Genomic DNA, 26203 nt, shown 5'->3' with positions numbered 1-26203 from the left:
AACGAGAAGCTTTCTACGCTTGGTACCAGGCTCACGCCTCGGACCCTTTCGACTTTCAGGAAGAAATGTTAAAGTATTGTCGTTCCGACGTGGACATTTTACGGCGTTGCTGTGGAAAATTTCGAGAACTGTTCATGGAACACGGAGGGGTCGATCCTTTGAAAGAAGCTTGCACCATTGCCAAAGCGTGTTCCTTAGTGTATCGACAACGATTCATGCCTGAAAAGACCGTGGCTGTCATCAGTCCTCAAACGACCCACTTTGTCAAACGTCAATACTCGGTCAAAGCCCTACGCTGGTTACATTACTTGTGCGACAAGGAAGACAAGTGGATTCAGCATGCCCGCAACGGAGGAGGCGAAAAGACCATCGGAACGTATTCGGTCGATGGCTGGGACTTAGAAAACCCCAAGATCGTGTACGAGTTTAACGGTTGCTTATTTCACGGATGTCCCGTCTGTTACCCTGACCGTGGCACTAAAAATCAGTTTTTGCAACGAACTATGGAAGACTTGTACCAGGACACTTGTCAGCGACGCCTAAAGTTAGAACAGCAAGGATACCAAGTGGTGGAAATGTGGGAACACGAGTTCGATCACCGTATGAAAACCGATCCCGAGTTTAAACGCCTCGTGGAAAGTTACCAGTTCATGGACCCGCTGAACCCAAGGGATAGTTTGTACGGAGGAAGGACCAATGCCACCTGTTTGCTGTACCAAGCCGACGAAGAGAAAGGAGAAGAAATCAAATACTTGGACGTGTGTTCGCTGTATCCCTACGTGTGCAAATATTGTCGCTTTCCTGTAGGGCACCCACAATTGCTGACGGAACACATCGACCTGAAAAATATTCGACAATACGAAGGCTTGATCAAGTGCAAAGTTTTGCCTCCCACGAACCTCTACCATCCCGTCTTACCTCACCATTGTCAAGGCAAACTGATGTTTCCCTTGTGCCGTACTTGTGCCGAAACGTGCAACCAAGACCAACCTTGTCAGCACAGCCAGGAAGAACGGGCCTTGACGGGAACCTGGGTCAGCGTAGAATTGTTCAAAGCTATGGACATGGGATACCAACTGTTAGAAGTGTACGAAATTTGCCACTTTCCCAAGACACAACAATACCGCAAGGGTGACCCCACGCAGAAAGGCATTTTCGCCGACTACGTGGATGCCTTTTTGAAACTGAAACAAGAAGCCAGCGGCTATCCTTCCTGGTGTCACACTCCCGAAGACCAAATACAATTCAAAGAGAAATACTACGAACAAGAAGGCATCACTTTAGACCACATCGAGAAAAACGAAGGCAGGCGATCGTTTGCCAAAGTGATGTTAAATTGCTTGTGGGGTAAAATGGCACAACGACCGTGTTTACCCAAGACGGAATATTTGACAGAACCTTCCCGCTACTTCCAGATGATTCACGACAAAACCAAATACATGAAACACGTGGACGTCGTTCGAGAGAATTTGATCTTGGTCAATTACGAAGAAGATCTGGACTTTGTGCAAGACGACCCTTTTGGAAATGTCATCATTGCGGCTTACGTGACAGCCCATGCTCGCTTAAAATTGTACGAAGCTTTAGAACTGTTAGAAGAACGCGTCCTGTACTTTGACACGGACAGTTGCATTTACATCCATCACCCTAACATCGAAGGAGACCGTTTAGGAGCCTGGACAGACGAGCATCCCGACGACAAGATTCTAAGTTTCGTCAGTGGCGGTCCCAAAAATTACGGCTACGAATACCGTGACAAACAAGGAGAAGTGCACACGACGTGCAAAGTGAAAGGACTGACTCTGAATTATCGTACCAGTCGAGTGGTCAACTTTGGGGTATTGAAAGAAGCCTTGCAATCGGGAGAGGATGGAAACTTTAAAGTGACCACTCACCAACCAAACAAGATTGTACGTTTACCCACTCACCACATCGTCAGTCGACCCTTGGAAAAAGTCTATCAAATCGTGTACCAGAAGCGAGTGAGACTTCCCAATCATTTCACCTTACCGTACGGTCACGTCGGTATTGGTCTGATATAAAAAAGGAACCCTAGGCAAGATCTATAGTTCATTGTGACTACCAAGACCGAGCGAACAAGATGAATACTTTGAAAAAGACATCGTTCCAGTTTGGGGATTGTAAAAAAGTTGTATCTTCCTCTAGTGTGACTAATATTGGATGGATAAGACCCATGCATTGCGACGGAAAATGTCCGGAAGGAAACTGCGATTGTCCATGTGGTTACCATTGTAATTGCGTAACGGAGTTTGCAGACGAGTGCGATTGTGAGCCTTGCGATGGGACCGATGCTGTACCTTGTGACCTGAGCGATGCCGTAAAGCATCATGGGAACTTTAGTACCCCTACCCCTGTCATGGAAAGTGATGCTGTGCGTGTCAAACCTGTGGGATGCGAAAGCGATGCTGCTCGTCCTCTTGGACATTTTACTGGGTTTCGTTTTAAAGGGGAATGTCGACCTTCACGTTTACCTCCCTACGGATGTCATCCAGCCCTGAGCAAACTCCTACCCATTTCACTCAACCCTCATCGAAACGAACCTGTGAAAAACGAATATTCGTTTCCTGTGCGTTTGTCGGAATACTGCGACTTTGAAAATCGTCTTCAATCGTTCAAAGGAAAATGGCCAAAGTATCTGGGAGGACCGACCCCCGAAGAATTAGCCAGAGCCGGATTTTTCTACTTGGGCGAAGGAGATAAAGTCAAGTGCTTCAGTTGCGGTGTGTCACTTCACCACTGGGAACCGCAAGATTCGGCCTTCGTTGAACATGCTCGATGGTCACCGAATTGTCATTACTTACCCTTAGTGGGACCGAGACATTGAAGTAACTTTTTACCATAATCATCTGTTCATGGATACTTTACAAGAGAACATTCGTGCTTTGCCTGTGGAGTTGAGAGAACGCATTTACCGAGAGCTGGTCAAAATACAAGTGAAACGTAAAGAACAATTGCATCCGATACGTCACCGGTGTTTGAACCACTGGTACCTGAAGGCTATACAAGGACTGATTCAATTGAAAGTGTTCCATTGGACAGACATTGATCAACGACCTTCTGGTTATAAAAAGGAATGGTTTGGTATGGACGATTGTAGTTACTACATTGTAAACGTACTGCATCGAATTCCAGAGGAAGAGTTAACGAATTACAAACTTTTTGAACACAATGTCAACTTGGTGAAAGAGGAAACTTCTGAACGAATTGTAATGTGTAGATTAGTGACTCAACGATTTAAATTCGACACTGAAGTGAAACCATGTTTGTGCAAAGAGTACATTTCTTGTGTCAGACCAAAGAGGATTTAGTATGACCTATTCATGGATACTTTACAAGAGAACATTCGTGCTTTGCCTGTGGAGTTGAGAGAACGCATTTACCGAGAGCTGGTCAAAATACAAGTGAAACGTAAACTCAAAGTGATTCATCCGTTTTTAAATTATGCTCTGTTCCAAAGTACAAGAAGACTGATTATGAGTGGATATTACATTAGGCACAAAGTTAAACGAGGCTATTGGCTACCACCCAACGATTCCAAAAACAGTGTATATACTTATGGATACTTTACAAGAGTACATTTTGGGCTTGCCTGTGGAGTTGAGAGAACGCATTTACCGAGAGCTGGTGAAAATACAAGTGAAACGTAAAGAACAATTGCATCCGATACGTCACCAGATCTTTAACCACTGGTACTTGAATGGTATAAGAGAACTGATTCGTCAGAAATTCTTTCAATGGTCAGACATTGTTCAAAACTTTGAGGTCGCTAATGATCGACATGTTCATGATTATGGTTACTTCGAGATTCACCTACAGCAATACATTGAGGAAGACAAGTTAAAGGATTACCAACATATTTTACGTGGAATCTACTTAGAGGAAGAGGAAACACCTAAACGAACTCTGACGTTTCGGTTACAGTATGCAAGATTTAGATTCCCTACTGGAGAACGAAGATCTCTGGCTAGAAAGTACGTCTATTGCATCCGAAAAAAAGAGAATATAAAAACAGGCTGCCATGCCACGGTTTATGTCACATGTCATCCAACAGATTCCGTGGAAGGAACTCAATGACCATATTCAAACCGTGGATCATTACCATCAATTATTACAAGAACTGTATCCATTCAATTTTGGACGACAAGTGGTGTGTGTCTTAGTGACTTGTTTTCTGGGATTTCGTTTACCAGCCGATTCTTTGTGGACTCTTTACGATCAGTACTTACCACCTCCATGGCCTTAAATGGTCACGAAAAACTCCTTTTGCTCAAAGCCTTGCGTTTTCATCTGGATACTTCTCGACCTCAACAGGAAAAAAAGATTCGTCAACTTTTAGCGACCCAAGACGTGTATGACGATGTGTGTGTAGCTTGTGACTTACACCCTCATTGGACAGATGTTCGTGATTGGAAAAAGGGGGGTTTTGAGGCTTGGACCCAAGAAGTGGCCCAGTATGCACAAGAGTTGTTCAAGGAAAAAAGTTACTTTTCAACCCGTGTTAGTGACGGTGCCAGAAGAACCCGTCACCGAGAACAACCACTCGCTTCAGGACAGGACTGTCATGGACATGCCTGAAAGGTCATTCCGGGAGGACACTTGTGTGACAATACCTCATGTAGAGACTGTAAGAACATTACACACTGTCCCTAGGACATCTTGGTTAACCAAAACATGTTGTACAGACACTTGTTTATATTCCACTTTGATCGCTTTGCTGTGTTTTATATTCCTGTACATCACTATTTGGGTTGTATGTATTTTTGTCTTTCGTGTTCATATTTGAAACATTCAATAAACGTGTTCTGAAAAAGTATATAAACTCTTGTCTTGTTTGTTTTTTCGTGTCACAAGTGACATTTCTCATACCATGGCTACCTCTGCTGTCTCTGCTCCCTCTTCCTCTACTGTCAAAGTCATCGACGAACACTTAGATCGTGCCAGTTGGGAGGCTTTGTATCTTCGCCATCCCTTTAACATGCTCATTGCTGGACCTAGCGGTTCAGGCAAAACCGAATTCGTCAAACGTTTGATCGAACATAAACATCATTTGATCGATCGGCCCCCTCAACGGATCGTGTGGTGTTACAAAGTGTGGCAATCGGCGTACAGCCTCTTGCGAGAAAGTCAAGGCGATTCCATCGTGTTTGTGGAAGGCATTCCTAAAGAAGACGATGGCATCGTCTCTGACTCCCGTCTAACCCATTTGGTCATTTTCGACGACATGTTAGGAGAAGACGAAGAAGAAATTAAACTGTGGTTCACGCGCAAAGGGCATCACCGTAATGCCAGTGTCGTTTACATCACCCAAAATTTGTTTCAACAAAGTAAAGCCCATCGCACCATCAGTCTCAATGCGCATTACGTGGTCTTGTTTAAAAGCCCTCGAGATAAATCGCAAGTGCAAGTCTTAGCCAAACAGTTAGGAACGCCTTGGCTGACTCAGGCGTACGACGATGCCACTCAAACTCCACACGCCTATTTACTCGTCGATTTGAAACCTACGACCCCCGAGGATTTGCGATTTCGTACCCACTTGTTTCACCACTGGTGCCAAGACGGAGGGCCTGTCCTGTACACGTCTCCGTCCTCGACTTCATTTCACTCCTCCCATGAAAAAAATCTATAAAAACCTCAGACCCTTTTTCGTCTGTCTCACACAGTGTGAACATGACGTCCCTTCAGTCGCATCTTCCCGTCAAATTGATTCGTGCCTTGTATGGCATCAGTCGAGAAAAAGATCCACAAACACGAGCTCGTGTCTTAGAAGCTAGTCTCAAAGAAGTCTTACGATGGTTCACGGTGACGGCACGTCAAATACTCCAAGGAATCATTCAGATTCCTCATCAAACCCAACGCTTTTTCGATCGAAACAAAGTCGCTTTGGTCCAACTGGCCGATCCCCGCATCGACACTCAAACCAAAAAACAAATCATTTTGAAACCTGGAGGGAGCGGTACTCTAGGAGGGGTCATCATTCGCTCACTCTTAAGATGGGATCCTAATGCCCCCAAAGTTATCCCCAAGACAAAAGTTCAACGAAGCCCCAAGAAGAAAAAGAAAAAGACCAGGTCCCCAAGAAGAATAACTTCTCCAGTGGCGGGACCCTCCTCTTACCAGACACCACCACCATCACCCCGGAAAAAGGAAAAGAAGCCCCCAGAAAAAGAAACAGAGAAAAAGTCCTCAGAAAAAGAAAAGTCCACAGAAGAAGAAAACTAGTCGCAAGAGAGGCACTTCGGCCAGGACGCAACCTTACACTCGCAAGCCACGACCTGCCACAGCGGTGACTGCGTCTCCGGCAGCCTCACGTTTGTCCACTTCTCCGTTGATGTCACCAGGAACTGAAGAGTACTTGGAGACGTTGATCACACCAAGAACTTCTCCGTTGATGACCCCCAAAAGAACTTCCCCAGTGGCAGGACCTTCCCATTTAGCGGCAGTGGCTGCTGCTCACAAAGTACCTTCTCCCAAAATCAAAGTCCAAGAAAGATCGGGCATGTTACAAAGTTTACTGGATTTGTCCAAACAAGAACTGGCTCGATTTAGTCCGTTACGTACCCCTGCACGACGTGTCATGCCTGTCCTCAAACTGATAAAACGTAAAGACAATCAGTGGCGACGCGTTCCAGTATAAAAAAGGCCTGTGACCGAGTAGGGTATCAGTGTTTTTAGGTGCTCCTAAAGACTCAAAGATGTCACCCTCCAGAAAACCCCAAGGAAAGAAAAGAAAAGGACTACCACCACGTTTAGCCAAACATGGGGACCTGTTATCTGTCCTGTCCAAAGCTTCTCCACCCCTACGAAAAAAACTCATTCAAACGGCTTCCAAAGAGGTCATCGATACCGTGTGCGAATGTTGTTTGAACGTGTTGAAAGGCACGATCCCTTTGTCCAAACACCACAAACAATGCTTAGGCAAACATCGTCACGTTCTTCGGAAAATGGTTCAAAAGAAAATTCCCATTCGTCAGAAAAAGAAGATGTTGGTCCAACGTGGAGGCATTTTACCTCTCTTGTTAGGCCCCATACTGAAAGGAGTATTGGGAACCATGTTGGGAGGACTGATGGGAGCAAGATAAAAAGGCCTTCGGAAGTCCCAAGATCTCAGAATTCACCCCTGACAACCCCATGGAAGGACGAAAACTAGCTTTAGTGCCTTACAAACGATGGATGGAATACCATCGGTGGCAAGAACAACGCACCCCGCATTTACCTCCCAATCCCAACTTGAGCGAAATGTCCCAGTTACAACACGAATTGCAATCCTTGATGGATCGCCAAGATTTGTCCGAGACAGAAAAATCGCAAAAGTACGGTCAACTCTTGCAACGATTGCAACTCTTTCACCAGAAAGCTTTAGACGAAACAGCTTTACCCACTCTAAAAGATTTTAAGACCTTGATGAAAAGTCCAGCACCATCACCAGTACCAGTACCAGTACCACCAGTACCCGTGACCAAGACAGAAAAAGGAGAAGAAGAGGAAGGGTTTCAAACTCCACCAGAAAAAGTACGCAAGTTAACAACACCACCTACCTCCAGAATTGGATGGATTAAAAAGATGATGGCCACCCCTTCTTCCTCACAAGAGAAAAAGAAAGTGAAGACAGAAGTGAAGACAGAAGTGAAACAAGAACCGATATCCCCTGCTCAGACATCCTCCTCCTCCTCTTCGACACCTATTGCTGGCCGCACACGCAAAGCCTTGCAATCCAAGAAAATACCCCAAGAGAAAAAGAGTAGCCTCTTCCAAGAGTGGGTGCCTTATTAAGACACCAATCAACACAAAAAAATGGAAAAAGTCTTAGCTAGCATTTACTACGATCCCTCCCATCCTGCAGGTTACGCAGGAGTTCAAAAATTGTATCGTGCTGCCAAAACTCGACTGAAAAGTCTCCGTTTACCTCAAGTGCAACGATGGTTACAAGAACAAGCTACCTACACTTTACACAAACCCATTCGACGCAAGTTTGCCAGAAGTCGCACCCGAGTGGAAGGCATTGATCATCAATGGCAAGCCGATTTAGCCGATGTCTCTCATTTGGCTAGCTACAATCGTGGTTACAAATATTTGTTTTGTGTCATCGACGTCTTTTCCAAATTTGCCTGGGTCGTGCCCTTGACTTCCAAATCCAGCAGCGAGTTAGTGCGAGCCCTGCAACGGGTGTTGAAACAAAGCGGTCGTCACCCTCTTCGATGGCAAACGGACAAAGGCACCGAATTTCTGAACCAAGCTTTCCAAAAAGAATTAAAGAAACGTGACATTCATTTTTTTACCACCGAGAATCCCGAAACCAAAGCCAGCATCGTGGAACGTTTTCAACGCACTTTGAAAGAACGCATGTGGAAATATTTTACGCATCACCACACTCTGAAGTACATCGACATCTTACCGCACCTGGTGCAAGCGTACAACCAATCTTACCATCGAAGCATCGGACGTGCCCCGCAAGACGTGACTCCCGACAACGAAGTGCTGGTGTTTGAGCGTCTGTTCGGTACGTCCCCGACGAGGGCTGTCCCCAAGAAAAGTGGAGAGTTGACCGTAGGAGATTGGGTGCGCATTGGCAAAACCAAACGCACTTTCGACAAAGGTTACTTACCTAACTGGACGACCGAATTGTTTCGCGTCACTGGACGAGTACATGGCCGTCATCCTGCCGTCTATAAATTGGAAGACATGAACGGAGAAGTACTCAAAGTAACGTTTTATTTGCCCGAGTTACAACGTGTCACCAAAAAAGAAGACGACGTGTACGACATCGAAAGCATTCTCGAACGCAGAACCCGTAAAGTGGGCAAACGACGTGTCAAAGAAGTCAAAGTACGTTGGAAAGGATATCCACCCAGTTTCGATTCTTGGATCGACGCTTCGCAAGTCATCGACTATAAAAAGAAGAAGTGACCATCATGCCCTTTCACACATCAGACGCAGCTACGTCGACCACTCCTTCTTCCCCTAGTTCTTCTGTGCAAGATTTACAAAAACAACCCTTGTGGGTGTGGTGTGGAGAACGTGTGCCTAAAACGCAAATCGTCTTTTTCTGCCAAATCTTCGTGGTGTATTGTGTCATCGGGGCAGCCATCGCCAATTTGAGTTTGCAACAAGGAGACAAACAATTGTGGACCATTTTATTGAGCAGTTGCATCGGTTACCTGCTTCCCAATCCCTCCCTGAAATTCTCCTCGAACGGGAACGTTGTGTCCAGTGCCAGTGCCAGTCACCACTCCAACATCCACAACCAAAACCCCATTTTGGGCGGAGACACGCCTCTGACATCCACTAACCCCTCGGACAGCCACAGAACTCTGGAATTATGAGTCACCAAAACCAATTTTACTTAACCTTACCCAGTGACAGTTCCATGGAGGTGTTTCCCAACAACACGTTGTGCTGTTACACGGCCAAATTACCTCAGGCCATCCCCTTAGATCACGAAGCCCATTGGGAAGTGGCTTTGGTAGAAATGATTCACCCAACCCAAGTCCTCAATGTCATTGACAATCAAAGTAAATTTACGGTGGAAGTTTATGACGAACCATTGCAAAAGTGGATGAATGAGAATAACAAATATCCCCATAAAACAAAAAACAAAGTCAATCCAAATTGGATGGACTATGAGTTGTTCATTCCCTCAGGCTATTATTTTAGTGGTCAACATTTGGTCAGCGCCATAGTCTCCAAGTTTAATGGCGTGTTTGGGGAAGCTTTTAAGACTTTCAAGTCCAAAGCTGTCACCCTGGAATACCACAAAACAGCTCGTCGCTTCCTGATGAAATTTCCTGATGAAAAAATCATAGGTTTCTATTTTAATGATGAATTGTTTGACATGTTGGGTGGTGACATAAAGATGAGGAAGAAAATAGAACTAACACTAAAACAAAAAACTGTCATTTACGACAACGATACTTTTGTCAAGTATTTTCGTACCCCGGTAGAACTGAACCAAGGACTGAATTTGATCTTTGTGTATTCCGATGTGGTGGAATACAACGTGGTGGGACACACCTCCGTGCCGTTACTGCGTGTCATTCCTTTCAAAGTGGATTCTGCCACAATCGCTGACGAGGAAGGTGGAAACACTTACCACGTCCACCGCGAATTTGTCCATCCTCACTATTTGCCCGTCAGCAAGTCGTATTTGGACACGGTCAACATTACTATAAAAGGAGATTTGGGACAAGATATTCCATTCACCAAAGGAAAAGTCACGGTGAAACTCCATTTTCGAAAACGGTTCTCTCACGACTCGTAAGTAAGTCAGTCATGTATCCAGTGTACCGAGGGGTTGCTCGACAGCGAGGACACGGTTTAGGAGACATGTTAAAATCGGCCTTTCGTTCGGTGGCTCCAGTCTTGAAACCGATGGTGACACGAGGATTGCACGCCTTGAAAGATGCGGCACTGACGCAAGGCAAAGAATTTCTCCAAAATGTCATCATCGACAAACAAAACCCTAAAGAAGCCTTCATGAGGGCAGGCAAAAATGTCTTGCTGCAAACGGGCAAAGACATTTTAGGCCGACGAGACACACCTATAAATGCCCTGCACGCTACCGAGTCAAGCATTCAGCAAGGACAAGGCAGAAAGAGACGACGAAGAAGAAAACACCCTTTCACCAGACTTCAAGCGAGAAAGGCCAAAAAAAGAAGAACCGTTCGAGACTTAGACGTTTTCGATTATTGAGACACAGCAACAACAAAAAATGATGCACCGAGAGTCTTGCGCCTGTTCCAAGACGGAACTGGATCTGTTTGCCATGCCCCCTACCATGATGACGATGCAAGAATCCCAATGGGTGGAATTTCATCCCGTCTCCTCATTGGCAGCCTCAGCTCCCATCGAGTTTGAAATCAAAGGACAGCCCGAAGATTACATCGATCTGAATAGCAGTTACTTGTACTTGAAAGTCCAAGTTCTAGATAAGGATGATGGTGCAGTAGAAGACACTGAGATTATAGCTCCCGTCAACAATTTCATGCATTCCTTGTTCAGCTCAGTGGACTTGTACTTGAACAACAAACTGGTTAGCAGCAGCATGGATACTTACCCTTACCGTGCCTACCTGGAAAATCTCTTGACGTACGGACCAGATGCCAAGACAAGTCATCTCAATGCCTGTGTGCTGTGGGTAGATGACGAAGCGGGCAAGTTTAAGATAGCTGACGCAGGTGACAATGACGGCTTTGTGGCAAGACGAAACAGAATCACAGGCAAAAAGAGTTTAGAACTGATGGATCGTTTGCATTTGGACATGTGGTTGCAAGAGAAATATTTGCTGAACGGGGTCAATGTGCGCCTAAGACTGAATCGCAGCAGTGCCGCTTTCCATTTGTTGGCTGATGAAACTGCTACTAAGGGTGGCAATCCTAAAAGCACAATCCTACAAGCCAGACTCTACGTACGGCGCGTGGAAGTGTTACCTAAAGTGGGAAATGACATCAGTCAGACGTTGAGCAGAACGACTGCCAAGTATCCCATACGACGTGTGGAAGTGAAAACGTTCACCATTTCTGCTGGACAGCATTCCATGATCGAAGATCATCTGTTTCAAGGACAGTTACCCAAACGTTTAATCCTTGGTATGGTCTCGAATGCAGCCTTCAACGGAGCCTTCGCTGAAAATCCTTTCAACTTTCATCACTTCAACGTAAAGAAAATCGAAGTCAGTCGTGATGGCAAGACCTTGTGTACCCGACCTTTCGAACCTAGCTTTGATCCCACACAGATGAATTACTTGAGATCGTACTTGTCCCTGTACGAAGCCACCGGTCAGTTAGGAACCAACACCAGTCACGGCATTGAGTATGAGGATTATGCAGGAGGCTATGCTTTGTGGGCTTTCGATTTCACTCCAGACCAAGGCAGCGACGAGGGACATTTCCACCCTATAAAATCCGGCCAGATTCGTGTGGAACTTCAGTTTGCAGAACAACTGAAACAGACAGTGAACGTCATCCTGTATGCAGAATTCGATAATACCATAGAAATCAACAGTTTGAGAGAAGTCATTCTAGATTATTAGAAAGCCATGGAAGACTGTTATCCCTCTTTACCTAGTGGAGAAACTTTGGAGATGGAATGTAAGGAGACCGTGGAAGGAGAAGAATCTCAAGACAAAGACGAAGAAGTGATCATGATGAAGTCGAGATGGCCAGAACAAGAAGCCCATTTAGTCTCCTGTTTTGCCAAACACTTGGTCGACAAAATAACGGAATTGATCAAGAAAAATTGTTATGGATGTCAAAACGATCATCCCAGTCAAATTCAACACGATAAATGCCTGATGTTAAGTCAAGAAGAAAAATTGGACGAGTATCTGGACGAAGCTTGGAGTCTCATCTCGGACGAAGTCGTGTTGCACCAGTGGTATAAAGACTTGCGTGAACATTCTTGTCCACCATTAACCACACAAGAGATCCATCGCATCGAAGCTCTCCTGAAACAGAGTGAGGAAACAGAACGAATAACCGTTTATTCGTCAGACATTTTCAAGCAAAAAGTCAGGATCGAATTGACGACTTATTATTACCTGTGAAGAAAACAAACACAAAACAATGGATACCTGGGAACTTTATTACCTTTTGAACCACAGTTCTTATACAGCTTCTTGGAATCCTGTCGTCTGTGCTAAAGATGAACTCCCTCATCGCAAACCTAAAGACCATCAAGCTTACGTGATCAACACGGACGACAGTCATCTCCCAGGAACCCACTGGGTAGCCGTCTACTTTCCTCAAGAAGGATGTGTGGAATATTTCGATTCGTACGGATTGCCCCCTTTGGAAGACGATATCATCGACTTTATGAGAAGAAATGCTCAAACCACCCGATTCAATAACGTGAAATTACAAGGCACAGATTCCTTGGTGTGTGGACAGTACTGTGTGTATTTTCTGCATCATCGCAGCCTGGGCTATTCCTTAGAACATTTAGTGACTCATTTCGATCCTCGTTCTTCTGCTAGAAACGATGTGAAAGTACATCGATGGTTTTGTGACCAGTATGCTTATCTTTTGTCTCAAGCTAGGAAACGTAGTGTCCATCAATGGCCTAATGATTTCCAACAGTGGAAATCACAATTTCATTCACAACGTTGTCAGCCTTGTTTAAAGTAGATTGTATTTGAAGAAAAGAATGTTAGTGATTTGAAAAAAATTGTTTGATGTTATCATGTTGAATTATTGTTAAAAATGTTGTTGTTTAGTGTTAAGTGATTTTTTGAATAAAAAATGTTGTGTTTTGAAAAAAATGCCTTTGTGGTTTGTTTAGCTATAAGAATGTTGGATTGATGCTCTTTCATTTCTTACTATCCCTCTCATGAACGTTGCGGCTCGAAAACCGTGTGGGGGATGTTTTCCTTCACGTCCGCGCTTTCACTTTAAGAACCGGGTTGTTCCCAGTCTAGCCATCCATTGTCGACTCATCCTCCTAAGAAGATGTGCTCCAAACTAGCTAAGCTCAACGAAGCCTACGTGAATTTGCATAGGGTCAGACACAGTCTGATACCGAAGCCAGAAGAAATAGAGAATGTGAGAATGTTAAAAATCACTGAAGACCTGATAGAAGAGCTCTTCAGAGAAGAAATGAACAAGGAGAAAGAAGAATGGACAGAGAAGTACAGACTTCAGAGACAGCAGCAACAGCAGCAACAACAACAGCAACCTGAAGCTGACAGAGGCTTTGTCGATTGTCGTATCGACACCAAAGAATTCTTCTTCTCTTTCCGAAGAAGCAGACCTATCGCCAGAAAGTCTATCCTCAGAGGACATCGCATTCTTAGAAACTAAAAAGAATGCCATAACAAAACAAAAAACAGCCCTTTTCAGGGCTACCCAATACTCTAGAAAAGAAATAACGATCGATTTGCCAATGTGTGAAGGTAGAGTAGTGTGAAAATAAACACTAACTCTTTCTAAATATTTTGAGGGTATGTGTTAGTGTGATTGTGTTTATAAGTGATAAAGTAGGTTGGTGTGGATAGTAGATTAAAATGATGTTTGTTTTTTGGGCTGTTTGAGGTGTATATTTGGGGTTAGATTGGATTGCTTTGTGTATGTGGATAGTCTATTGAAGTGATTTATAAAAAAATTTTATAATAGTGATGGGTAGCATAAAAAAGTGAGCGAGTGTTTCTTTTAGGTCCGCGCGTTGTTGTTGTTTTTTTAGGTCATGATCTAGGTAAGATAAATTTTATGTTTTTAGGGGGATGTTTTCCTTCACGTCCGCGCTTTCAGTATAAATTGAAACTCGTTCGGCAGTCCAGCTACCCTTGTTGATTGATCAACACCAAAAAAATGAACACGAGACTTGAGAAACTGTTGGAGCTTCATGTGCATCTGGAATATGCCAGGCGCATATTAAATGAACTGGCCGCTGAAGCCATTGTCGAGGAGGGAAGGATAAGAGAGGAGGAAAGAAGAAAAAAAGAAGAGGAGGAGAGAAGATATAAAGAAGAGGAGGAGGAAAAGGAGAGAAGAAAAAATTTCAGAATCCCAGAGAGTGAAAATTGGGATTCTGAAGCGACATATCCTGCCTCTGCTCTCTCCCCCCAAAAGGTAAAAAGTAACTGGGGGATAAGATGTGTATGTGGCGCCAGGCCTGGAAGGTGCCACCATTAACCAGGTGCCCATGAAGTTCCAAACAAAAAAGCCCTTTTCAGGGCTACCCAATACTCTAGAAAAGAAATAACGATTAATTTGCCAATGTGTGTAGGTAGAGTAGTGTGAAAATAAACACTAACTCTTGCTTTTAAAAATGTGAGGGTATGTGTTTGTGTGTTTGAGTGTTTGTAAGAGCTCAGGTATGTTTGAGTGAATAGTAGATTATGGGTTTCTTAGCGTATGTGGAGAGTATAGTTGGGGTTATATTATATGAAATGAAAAAGTAGGGGGATGTTTTCCTTCACGTACGCGCGATGTTGGGTCATCATCTAGGTAAGATCCATTTTATGTTTTAGGGGGATGTTTTCCTTCACGTACGCGCGATGTTGGGTCATCATCTAGGTAAGATCCATTTTATGTTTTAGGGGGATGTTTTCCTTCACGTTCGCGCTTTTCGTATAAGAACCCACAGTATTCGTTGTTCAAACCATTCTGCAAAGAATACAAAGAAGATGGCGTCAAACCACCTTAACAAAATGGAAAAATTGCAAAACGTTATGGACAATTTAGGAATGTTAGAGCAAATGTTGGTTAACCTAAACGAGGATCACTACTCATATAGTCCCCATAGAGTGAAGATGGAGATAAACAATTTACGAAAAATGAAGGTAATCATTAGTGATCTGTTGAAAGAAATAAAGGAGGAAAAGGAGGATGAAGAGGAAAGGATAAGGATGAGAGAATGGAATGAAAAAATTGAAAAAGAAGAAGAAAATGAAAAGAGGAAGAAAGAAGAGGAGGAAGAGAAGAAGAAAGAAGAGGAGAAGAAAAAAAAGAAAGAGAAGAAGAGTGTAGGAGATAAAATAAGAACTTGGTGGAGGAAAAGAAGAAATTAGAAGAAAACCCAAAGGCCCTTTTCAGGGCCAGCCATATTTCTCGAAAAGAGATAGTCTTTGAATTGCCTACCCCTTTTTTAAATTTAAATTTAAATTTAAATTTTAAAAAAACTTTTTAAAAAATAAAAATCCCATGTTAAATTCCCCTTGTACGTATAGTATCCCACGATTTATTCCCATGTTAATTCCCCTTGTACGTAGAGTGTCCCACGATTTTTCTCCATGTTAATTCCCCTTGTACGTAAAGTGTCCCACGATTTTTCTCCATGTTAAATTTCCATTATACGTAAAGTGTCCCAAGGGTGTTTTTAATGCTAATTCCCATTATACGTAAAGTGTCCCCCTTCACTACTGGCGTTGATACAGAAAAGTGTATAACATCTTTTAGGCATAACAGTGTCTCTAGCGGCTTTGAGAGAAGACGGTGTGTCTAACCGCATTGATACAAAACATCGTGTTTAACGGCTTTTAGACATAACAGTGTGTCTAACGTGTTGAGACAGATAGTGTATAGAACGGCTTTGACACATAACAGGAGGAGAGCATATCTAACGGCAATGAGACAAAACAGTTTGTTTAACGGCTTTGAGACAACTGCGTGGTTAACGGCATTGAGACTGAACAGTGTGTCTAACGGCTTTGAGATACAACAGTGTCTAACGGCATTGAGACAAATAGTGTGTCTAACGGCATAGAGATATAAAAGTGTGTCTAACGGTGCTACCATTATACGTCAGACTGTAAAATTGAGTAAGAGAGCTGAACTCTTGTTTGTGCTGTCCTATAGTGTCCTGTAGCTGTGCTGTCTTATAACTGTTCAGTCATATACCTGGACTGTCATATATATGTGCTGTCTTATAGTTGTACCGTCTTATAATTGTGCTGTCTTAGTTGTGCTGTCTTATAGTTGTGCTGTCTTTTAGTTGTACTGTCTTATAGTTGTGCTGTCATATAGTACTTATAGTTGTACCGTCTTAAATGTACTGTCCTATAGTTGTGCTGTCTTATAGTTGTGCTGTCTTATCTTATAGTTGTGCTGTCTTATAGTTGTGCTCTCTCAAAAGCCTTACTCTGCTTATTTTATAATGAACAAATATCTTCTTTCTTCTATCGAAAGCAAAATATTAATTTTCATAATCCTCAAGGTGTATAAATAACTTAACTCGAAAACAAACTGGACAACAATGTCAAATAAATCATTGCTTTACATTTTTCTTTGATAAACCTTGTCCTTCAACGAGAGATCTTTGAAATAAAGAATGAAGAAAGAGTCATAAACTACACGCACAAACACACACGCACACACACACACAGACACAAACACACACAAACACATATATATGTATGTATATATATATATATATATATATATATATATATATATATATATATATATATATATAAAATTTATGACTAAATAGAGATAAACAATTTTATCAATATTTTTATTATGTATAATGCAATAATGCACACTTATAAAAGATATATAAAATAAATAAATAAGTTTGGAAAATTGTGTATATATATATATATATATATATATATATATATATATATATATATATATATATATATATATATATATATATATATATACACACAAAGACAGACAGACAGAGAGAGAGCTATACAGGTTAACATTAGGATTTTGAATTTTAAACAAAATGAAACGTAAATTTATGTTGTAATTTTTTTGGGAGGGGGTGCGTAATTTTTCCACTTCGCAAAGACATTTCACGATTAATAAAATGCATATGCTTGTATATAGCAAAATTGTCATTTGTAAAAGTTTAAACTGATGTTTGAGTCAAATTGATAACAACACAAATATTAATTTGTTTATGTGTTCCCTTCTGTTTACGATTTATCAAAATGAACGTGTTCTAATACTATTCCAACCCATACCTCCCTGTCTCTTCGTCTCAATCTGTGTGTCTGTGAAGTAATATAGCATACCTACCTTTCATTACTCTGGGAAAAACATGGGATAATATTTATCCGTGTTTATTTCTATAAGTTAACGATAAGTACAAATTCTCGGAAAACTTATATAGATGAAATCCATGGAATTCAGGACAGTCGTTTTCAGCTGGAAGGTTCTATAACGCTCAAAGTACTACTGCAATCTTCCTCTGATCACCTAATGACCACACTTCAAGAAACTCTAATACTTTTACAATGTCATGGTTTGTCATGTTTCACATTTGTATGATTCACCAGTAAGCAGGTCGATATTCCATGCAATACAAAATACAACCCAGACACTTAGTATAAATAGTTGTTCCTATCTGAAATTAATAAGCGCGTTTAATCTACACACCTCAGGCGAATTCCCACTGTTAAGAAATAAGGAACGGTTCATTTCGCGAAACTATTCCATCCGGTCATAAAGTTTGTACATCGTAACGTCCGCTTTTAGAAAGTAGCTGACAAAAGAGCTGAGAAACACAAGCATAGCTATAGCAGAAAGATTTTATTCATCTTGCTAATATAATCTGACATAAAATGTGTGGCTCGAATGACATTGAGTTTTCAAAATACAACAAAGTACAAACTTTTATGAGTATAAACCGGAGATATCAACAGCAAACTTAAAAGAAAACTCCTATACAATGCAACACCAATGCACACTCCGTCGTTTATACTCAATTATTCTGAGAATAATTGTTGATCAAAAACAACATACAGATACAAATCAAACTCGGTCTATCCGAATTTATCAATAAATGTTAAAAGTCCATGTCTCAACGTATCAGAATTAAAACGAAAATCCGATGTTAAGAAAAATCAAATTACTGGTCACCTAAAATATTTATCATTAAAATATATTGTCCTTTTTGTACAAACTTTAACAAATGCACAATATTTATTTTGCAAGTACACAAAGCAAAACGTTGAATACACCATCTCTGGGGCATATTTGATAAATAAGCATTCACATATATTTCTTGAGAATGAAAGTAAAAGAAAATAAATTTAAAAACCTTCAAAGAGCCCAAAGAAAGTAAAGTCTCCATCGTTACTAACTTTATAAAAGTCTTCTTGCACATCCTTTGGTTAAGATACATCCTTGCTTTAGTCACATGACTGGTGCCATGGCATCTGTTTGCACGTGGATGTTGTCAAGGAAACGAATCTACTCGCACAGACATAAGCTTGATGGACAATACGGCGGATTGTTATTGCAACCTAAATTACACCAGTCGGTTAGATCCTTTTCAGGAGTCGTTATCATCGTTGCAGTACAGTATTTCTTTTTCTGAAACAAAACACTGCATTATTAAAAATCCACAGCAAAGTAACAATTTGCATGCTGTTCATGTTTCCCATAGCCAAGAACTTGTCCAAACTCGATCGATGAATGCGTTTTAGACCTGCCTTCGGAATCAAGAAATTCTGTGAACAAATATTAATTCAGAAGAAAATATATAATAAATGCAGCCGTCAGTATCATTGGACAATTCAGATTCTTCAATAACTATGAACACTTTTCAATTATGTCATATAGTTGAATCAAGTTAGCACACTTTAAATTATTTGTATTCTTTTCATTTTCAACTTTACTCAAGATAATTAGCGAGTCGGCGTCCAAGACATTGTACAAACACGAGGAACTTTTTTTCCCCGGAACACTGCGCACGCACAATAGACATTGCAAAAGTAAGAATGGTTCGAAGTCCAATTTTGTATTGCACAGCTACTCAAAATTCATCACGGCGCCGATATTAGTTCCGCGTACTATTGTTTGGTATCCACCACAAAAATATAACCTAATGATCAAAACAAAAACAAAAACAGACACGGATATTATTACAATTAACGGCTTTCGCATTCGTTGTTACAAACCTTTTACGTACCGTTTGTTTCTAATCGTTTCAATCGCCTATCATACTGTTCCCGTTTCTACTGTATATCAACTGTTTCTTTGTCTCCGTACCGTTTTGCATCAGTTCAGGAAAGTTTCAAAGTGTCTAGCCAGTAAAAACATTCGATTTCTATTTTAATTCAATTCTATCAAATTTAACCTAGTCTTCATAAATTAGCGCACAAGTTCTAAACATTATATTACCGTCCGAATCGTTTCGATGTTACTGGGATAGAGTATCGTTTCGCACCATATCGTTTTGTTTCGTTCCGTTCTTTACCATTATAAACGGTCTTCTTAAAGCAAAGTCTCGTCTCAGTATCGTAACGTACCGTTCCACTGTTAAAAAAGATGTTACAATTACCGTCAAAAGAGAAACTACAGTTTTGAAAGCAATATGTAAGCGTAGTAGATTATCAGCAACGGTGTACGCGTCCAAATTCTCCAGCTAATCTCCATACCATTTTCTTCAACACAAATGTCCCCTGCCCCTATTCTCTCTCAAAGTGAAATCGGGTATAATTACAAACAAAACACGTTCCTACCTTGTCCATATTCCTGCCCATTATAATTGGGTCAGGTATTGAGCATGCGCAGTATTCCTCTGGACAATATGGATCACTATGGGAACAAGAATACATGCACCAATCATCCATATCCAAAGACCCAGCCCACTGCCCGACACCATAACAAACATGGCCTTCGTTGCGTCGTTCATTATTGCCGAAGTCTACCAGGTTGGGATTCGTAGTCTCCTGGTTTGCAGCATGTGTCGTTTTATACGAGGTTGAACTCTGAGGCTAAAATTAAGTATGACGTTCAAGAAAAAGAAAAAAAGAACGATATTAGCATATCGCAGAATATCCATTTTATTTGCACGAAAACCTGTCCGAAGAGGAAGAATGCAATATCGAATCGTTACTGGTAATGATAAAGTTATCATAATAGTCACTAATGAAAGGTTGGCGCAGTTTTTCTTCAAAATGATTTAAAAAACTTTGTGGTGTAATTTTCCTTTCAACTCATTCCCGTGTTCTTTCATCAATATTCTTTGTCATGGATATCATAATTATTCATTTTACCAATATGAATTGCCCTGAATATCCTAATTATTCATTTGATCAATATTCCTTGTCATGAATACCCTAATTATTCATTTTTGATCAATATTCCTTGTCATGAATGCCCTAATTATTCATTTGATCAATATTCTTTGTCATGAATACCCTAATTATTCATTTGATCAATATTCCTTGTCATGAATACCCTAATTATTCATTTTTGATCAATATTCCTTGTCATGAATGCCCTAATTATTCATTTGATCAATATTCTTTGTCATGAATACCCTAATTATTCATTTGATCAATATTCTTTGTCATGAATACCCTAATTATACATTTGATCAATATGTTTTACCATTAAAACCCTAATTATCCACTTTATTAATATTCCTTGCCATGAATACCTTAACTATTTGATGTAATAATATTCCTTGCCATAAATACCCTAATTATCCACTTTATTAATATCCCTTGCCATGAATACACTAATTATCCACTTTATTAATATTCCTTGCCATGAATACCCTAACTATTCAATGTAATAATATTCCTTGCCATGAATACCCTAACTATTCAATGTAATAATATTCCTTGCCATAAATACACTAATTATTCACTTTATTAATATTTCTTCTGTGAATACCCTAATAATCCACTTTATTAATATTTGCTATGAAACCGCAATCACTGAAGAAGCGGAGAGATGGGTGACTAAATGAATACATGCAAATAAACAGAGAAAGTAAGAAGTGACGTTCTGCATCATAAACACATTTATATATTTGGTATGCGTTTCATGGCTATTATAAGCTAGATATTCTGGATCACGATACTGAATATCCCTTTCGTGTCAAATGATTAAATATATCAAAACTTTATATATATATATATATATATATATATATATATATATATATATATATATATATATATATATATATATATATTGGGGTAAAAAAAATAACACAAACGCCAAAAATTAAAAAGTTGAAGTATATTCCACAGCTATCTGATAACTCAATTCTGGTATCATTAGATGTAACACAACTATATACCAACATTCCGAATACAGATGGTATTGAAGCATGTAAATATTTTCTTGATATAATAGCACACTATCTAGTGGTGATGGTATTTGTAAAATAATAAAACTTATCTTGGAAAATGATTATTTTCAATTTAATAATAAGAATTACATCCAAATAATGGGTACGGCTATTAGTCATATGGCTCCTTCATACGCTTTCCTTTTCATGGGTAAAGTAGAAAAAGATTTGCTTCAAACGAAAAGTTTAATCCATCTCTTTGGTTCAGATTTTTAGATGACATATTTATGATCTGGAACCATTCAACTGAAGAACTGAAAAAAATGTGTTGATCGCCTAAATCATTTTCACCCGACGATTAAATTTACTTATACTGCATCTAGTACGCATGTTTCATTTTTAGATGTAAATGTAATAAAAAAAATATTGATAACACTACCTCTTCAAATACTCATGTCAAGGAAACTAATATCCACCAATATGTGGAATATTCTTCATGTCATCCTATGTCATGTAAAACGGTAAACCATATAGCAAGGTCAAAAGATACCGACGCATTATTTCAGATGATTGTCAATTACAAAATTCGCTGAATAAATTACAAACATATTTCCAAAGTAGAAATTATCCTACACATAAAAATTATTCTGCGCTGAACAAAGCCCGTAATATTACCCAACATTGCGGCTTTAAACACAGCAGAATGTAAAATAAAGAACAATACATTTCCTTTCTCAATATAATCCTTCATTACCTAATATAGGTCGTATAATTAATAAATAGTATAGTCTCCTAAATTTATCAAATAAAACCAGCGTAATATCACTTTACAAAAATAAACCAATCCTCGCTCATAGAAGACCCAAGAATGTGAAAGATTTTCTAATTAAACACACAGAAAATAAAAAAGAAAATTTTCGTCATCTAAATGAAACAGACACCGATGCTCTCAATGTGCAAACATAAGAGAAAGTATTTATTTCAGTAACGATAATACAAAAGAGGCATTTTCTCTATGCGATAACACTAACTGCATATCAACTGATGTGATTTATTTGACAACCCGTAAAAAATGTAGCATGCAATATGTTGGACAAACACTTCAGCAAGCATCTACGAGAATGAATAATCATCGCTGTCATATAAAAAGTTATAGAGACCCTCAGTTTTCCTCTAATATTTCAGCACACTTTAACACCAATAATCACACTCTACTCGATTTTTCTTTCATGCAAATAGATATTGTGCATGGTGACATGAATATACTCATAAAAGAAACTCATTGGATTCATAAGTTAGATACTTTGTATCCTAATGGCCTTAATGCCAATGAACTATAAAATTATATAATTTAAATTGATATATTGTATATCCTTGATAACAATATAATTATATGTATGATCGACTCTCTCTCTCTCTCTCTCTCTCTCTCTCTCTCTCTCTCTCTCTCTCTTTTTCTTTCTTTCTTTTCACCTTTCCAGAGCATAACACGCGTTTAAAAGTGGAGGACGTGTATTTTACCAAAATTACGGTAGTAGTGCATCACATATTTTGATATTTTGTTTTTCGTCTTAAAATTATGTAATCTATGGTATCCTTGAAATTATGTAATGTATTGTACCCTTGAAATTATGTAATCTATTGTACCCTTGAAATTATGTAATCAATCGTACCCTTGAAATTATGTAATCTGTGTATCCTTGAAATTATGTAATCTATTGTACCCTTGAAATTATGTAATATATTGTACCCTAGAAATTATGTAATCTATTGCACCCTTGAAATTATGTAATCAATCGTACCCTTGAAATTATGTAATATGTGTATCCTTGAAATTATATAATATATTGTACCCTTGAAATTATGTAATCAATCGTACCCTTGAAATTATGTAATCTGTGTATGCTTGAAATTATGTAATATATTGTACCCTTGAAATAACGCAATCGATGGTACCCATGAACTTATGTAATCTACTGTACCCTTGAAATAACTCAATGAATTTTACCCATGAACTATAGTAATATATGGTACGTTTGAAATAACGCAATCAATGGTACCTTGAATGTATTTAAGCTATGGTTTCTCTGCAATTTTGTAGTACCCTTGAACGTACGTACTCTAGTGCACCATGGCACTTATGTAATATATGGTACTCTTGAAATAATTTGAACAAAGTAAAACATGCCACTACATCACTATGCTTAAATGATGAAATGAAGTGAGGAAAGATGACAGTAACGAAATGTCACCTTTCTCAGATCTTGTGTGTCAAGCCTGTCATGATTTTGTGCGTCCTGGATATAATTTTCTCCTTCCTTGCTTGGGCGCCTCCGTGTCTACAATAATTACAACAAACGTTAACAAATGTCATTGTGTCATATTTTACTGTGCGCTACTATGATTGCAATTAACACTAAATATTTCAAAACACTTCTTTGTGTCAGCTTTACCTGGGCACATCAATTTCTATAATAAATATAGTAGACTACAGTACCCTTATGTTTCTTTTGATTTAATGATACATATATAGATAAACAGACCTTTCCTTTAATTCACCCAGTAGGCGGTATTGATGGTAGTGATATATATCAATGCTACACGTATACGAACGGCCATAATCAAAGTCAACAATCTGAAGTGTCCCATTCAAACTAAAAACTGTGTTATATGATTTTCCTGACAAAATTTTGGAACGTATGCATTGAAAGCAGCTTTTCAAAATTACCAACTTGTTTCTCTAAAATCGCTTGAAAAGAAAACAAAATTAAGTTTATTCTACTAGACACGTATATGAGCAAAAGAAATCGATCCATAAAATACACTCCTCTATATTTTCTACCCAATTAATAATTTTAACTTTATGTTTCGATGCATTTCCGTCGGTGACTAAATTTGGGTTACTCGGACATCATTATTAACCTTGTGATGCAAATTTAAACTTCAGAAATTATCATTGGCTGAAATAAACTTTAGAAAACGAATCAAGAATTACACGTAATTTTGCATTAGGTACACCTGTTTCTCTCTGAAGCAATAGCCTTTTTCAAAAATGCAAGAAATATATAGGTAAATAAGGACTGAAGCACCCTTAAACTTGTTAATATTGAGTTCTGATTGGTTATTACTATAAATAACGTTGATGATACAGTAATGAATATCGACATTTCGACTTGCTTCTGGGTTCTAGTTTCGGATTCGGCCAATGTGGGTATGTGAGAAAGCTTGCCAGTAGCTTCTCGAAGGTCGATGGTTCTTTCCGGGGATTTCCCGGGTTCTTCCTCCACCATTATTACTGGCTGCCATGTATGTGTGCTGATAAATGTAGATAAACCATACAACAACAACAACAACAACTTACTTCTGATATTGAAGTTTCATCCGAATCTTGGTTAGGCTGAATTACATTCGGCTCCACTGGAAGCTCTAGAACGCATTTGGAAATTTCGTTTGTACTCGACACCGTTCCTTCAGTCTGTCTACTGCGGACAATATTGCTATCACTTATCTCCAGCATCCGCTTTCCTACTGGCTTTGAATATTCTTTAGGACCCGAGACTGCGTCTTTTTTATGCTTTAGAAAGGCAGCCTTGTGGGTACAATCATGGTGGAGGCAGTTTGTAAACTCCTCGTGTTTGTCACTGACCATCTTACTCTCAATACCGGCATCGCAGTCGCTTTCACTACATTTCCAACCATTATCTGCAATGGAATAATTGTCACAACTAGGTAATACGAGGCAAACCATTCGTGAAAACTCGTCTTTTATACTTATTACTGTCATCAAATTCAGTGTCTAACTATGCATACTAACTTAAAACCCGCATAGTATCACTTTTTTAACAGAAGGAGAAAAGAGCTTGCACAATAATCCCTATTTTCGAGGCACGTATTACCCGATAGTAGTGACCAGTATCATATAATATTCATTCTGTTATACAGTGGCTATGCGTATCATTGGCTCTTTGTGCCAGAATAAAAGGTCCATCAGATGTAAGTCGACGCAGTAATTTACAGATAAAAGTGTGCATTCTGTTGGCTGAAAATTTATCTGCAAAAGGAAACTTATCTACCGGAACTGCTTTAGCGTTTTATGTGTAATGTGCATCAATATCATGTGTAATATTTTCATAAAAATAGTTTTTGTAAGGGTTATTTAGTTAATGACAATTGTCTTGCCAAAAGTCATACGATCGTAGTCTGTACTATTATATGAATCAAGTATTGTACGTACGATGTTTCATTCATGGATTTCAAGATTAAGTCGTACTTATAGGTGCAAGTAAACATCACATGACCCAATAAGGACAAGAGTGCTTGGAATGGAGATCATGGATTTCCTATAAAGAGCAAAAATAACATATTTCCTTATCAGCTATAATAAACCATGGGATCCATGTTGACTGAAAAAGTATTTCGAAATACCACATGATTCATTCAAAGGATTTGTATTCCATTATTGTTATTGCGTGTCAGTTTAATATATATATAATGAGTTTTACGCTGAATAATTCATTCTTAATAGTATTACTGGTCTTGTAAGAGTTATACGAGATGAATTAGTCATTTATTTAATTTTAATCATTCGTTGGAATTACAATGCTGTAACATTCATTCAAAGACTTTTTGGATGTGTAATAACTGTATGGATTTACTGTGCAACATTCAATGACATCTGGATTATTAGCTCTATTTTACATTCATTTAA

At 39.5% G+C, this 26203-nt stretch overlaps 2 protein-coding genes across 4 annotated transcripts in view; one reads left to right on the top strand and one right to left on the bottom strand.

Moving 5' to 3' along the window:
- The first annotated feature begins 14868 nt into the window (after positions 1-14868).
- LOC149792882 (uncharacterized) lies at positions 14869-15647 on the top strand. Its single transcript, XM_089966250.1, has 2 exons — positions 14869-14957; positions 15027-15647. Exon 2 carries the CDS (start codon positions 15137-15139, stop codon positions 15518-15520), a length of 384 nt encoding a protein of 127 aa, XP_089822376.1. The 5' UTR covers positions 14869-14957; positions 15027-15136; the 3' UTR covers positions 15521-15647.
- Positions 15648-17976: 2329 nt separating this feature from the next.
- LOC149792881 (uncharacterized) overlaps positions 17977-26203 on the bottom strand; it is a 38821-nt gene continuing 30594 nt past the window's right edge. For all 3 annotated transcript variants that reach the window (XM_089966246.1, XM_089966248.1, XM_089966247.1), the window contains 4 exons: positions 24857-25197; positions 23748-23834; positions 19931-20185; positions 17977-18779 (listed from right to left, as the gene is read on the bottom strand). In XM_089966246.1, the coding sequence (XP_089822372.1) occupies positions 18657-18779; positions 19931-20185; positions 23748-23834; positions 24857-25197 (806 nt within the window). In that variant the 3' untranslated portion in view covers positions 17977-18656. The remainder of the gene's footprint in view (positions 18780-19930; positions 20186-23747; positions 23835-24856; positions 25198-26203) is intronic.

Source organism: Sinohyriopsis cumingii, chromosome 8, assembly GCF_028554795.1.
Source record: "Sinohyriopsis cumingii isolate HCF-2022 chromosome 8, ASM2855479v2, whole genome shotgun sequence".
NCBI classification, from domain to species: domain Eukaryota; kingdom Metazoa; phylum Mollusca; class Bivalvia; order Unionida; family Unionidae; genus Sinohyriopsis; species Sinohyriopsis cumingii.
The sequence above is the reverse complement of the archived record's forward strand: the minus strand, read 5'-3'. Positions and strand labels throughout refer to the sequence as shown.

Bases quoted from the DNA above. Each gene is read 5' to 3' on its own strand.
- LOC149792882 (XM_089966250.1), top strand. From the start codon at position 15,137: ATGGCGTCAAACCACCTTAACAAAATGGAAAAATTGCAAAACGTTATG.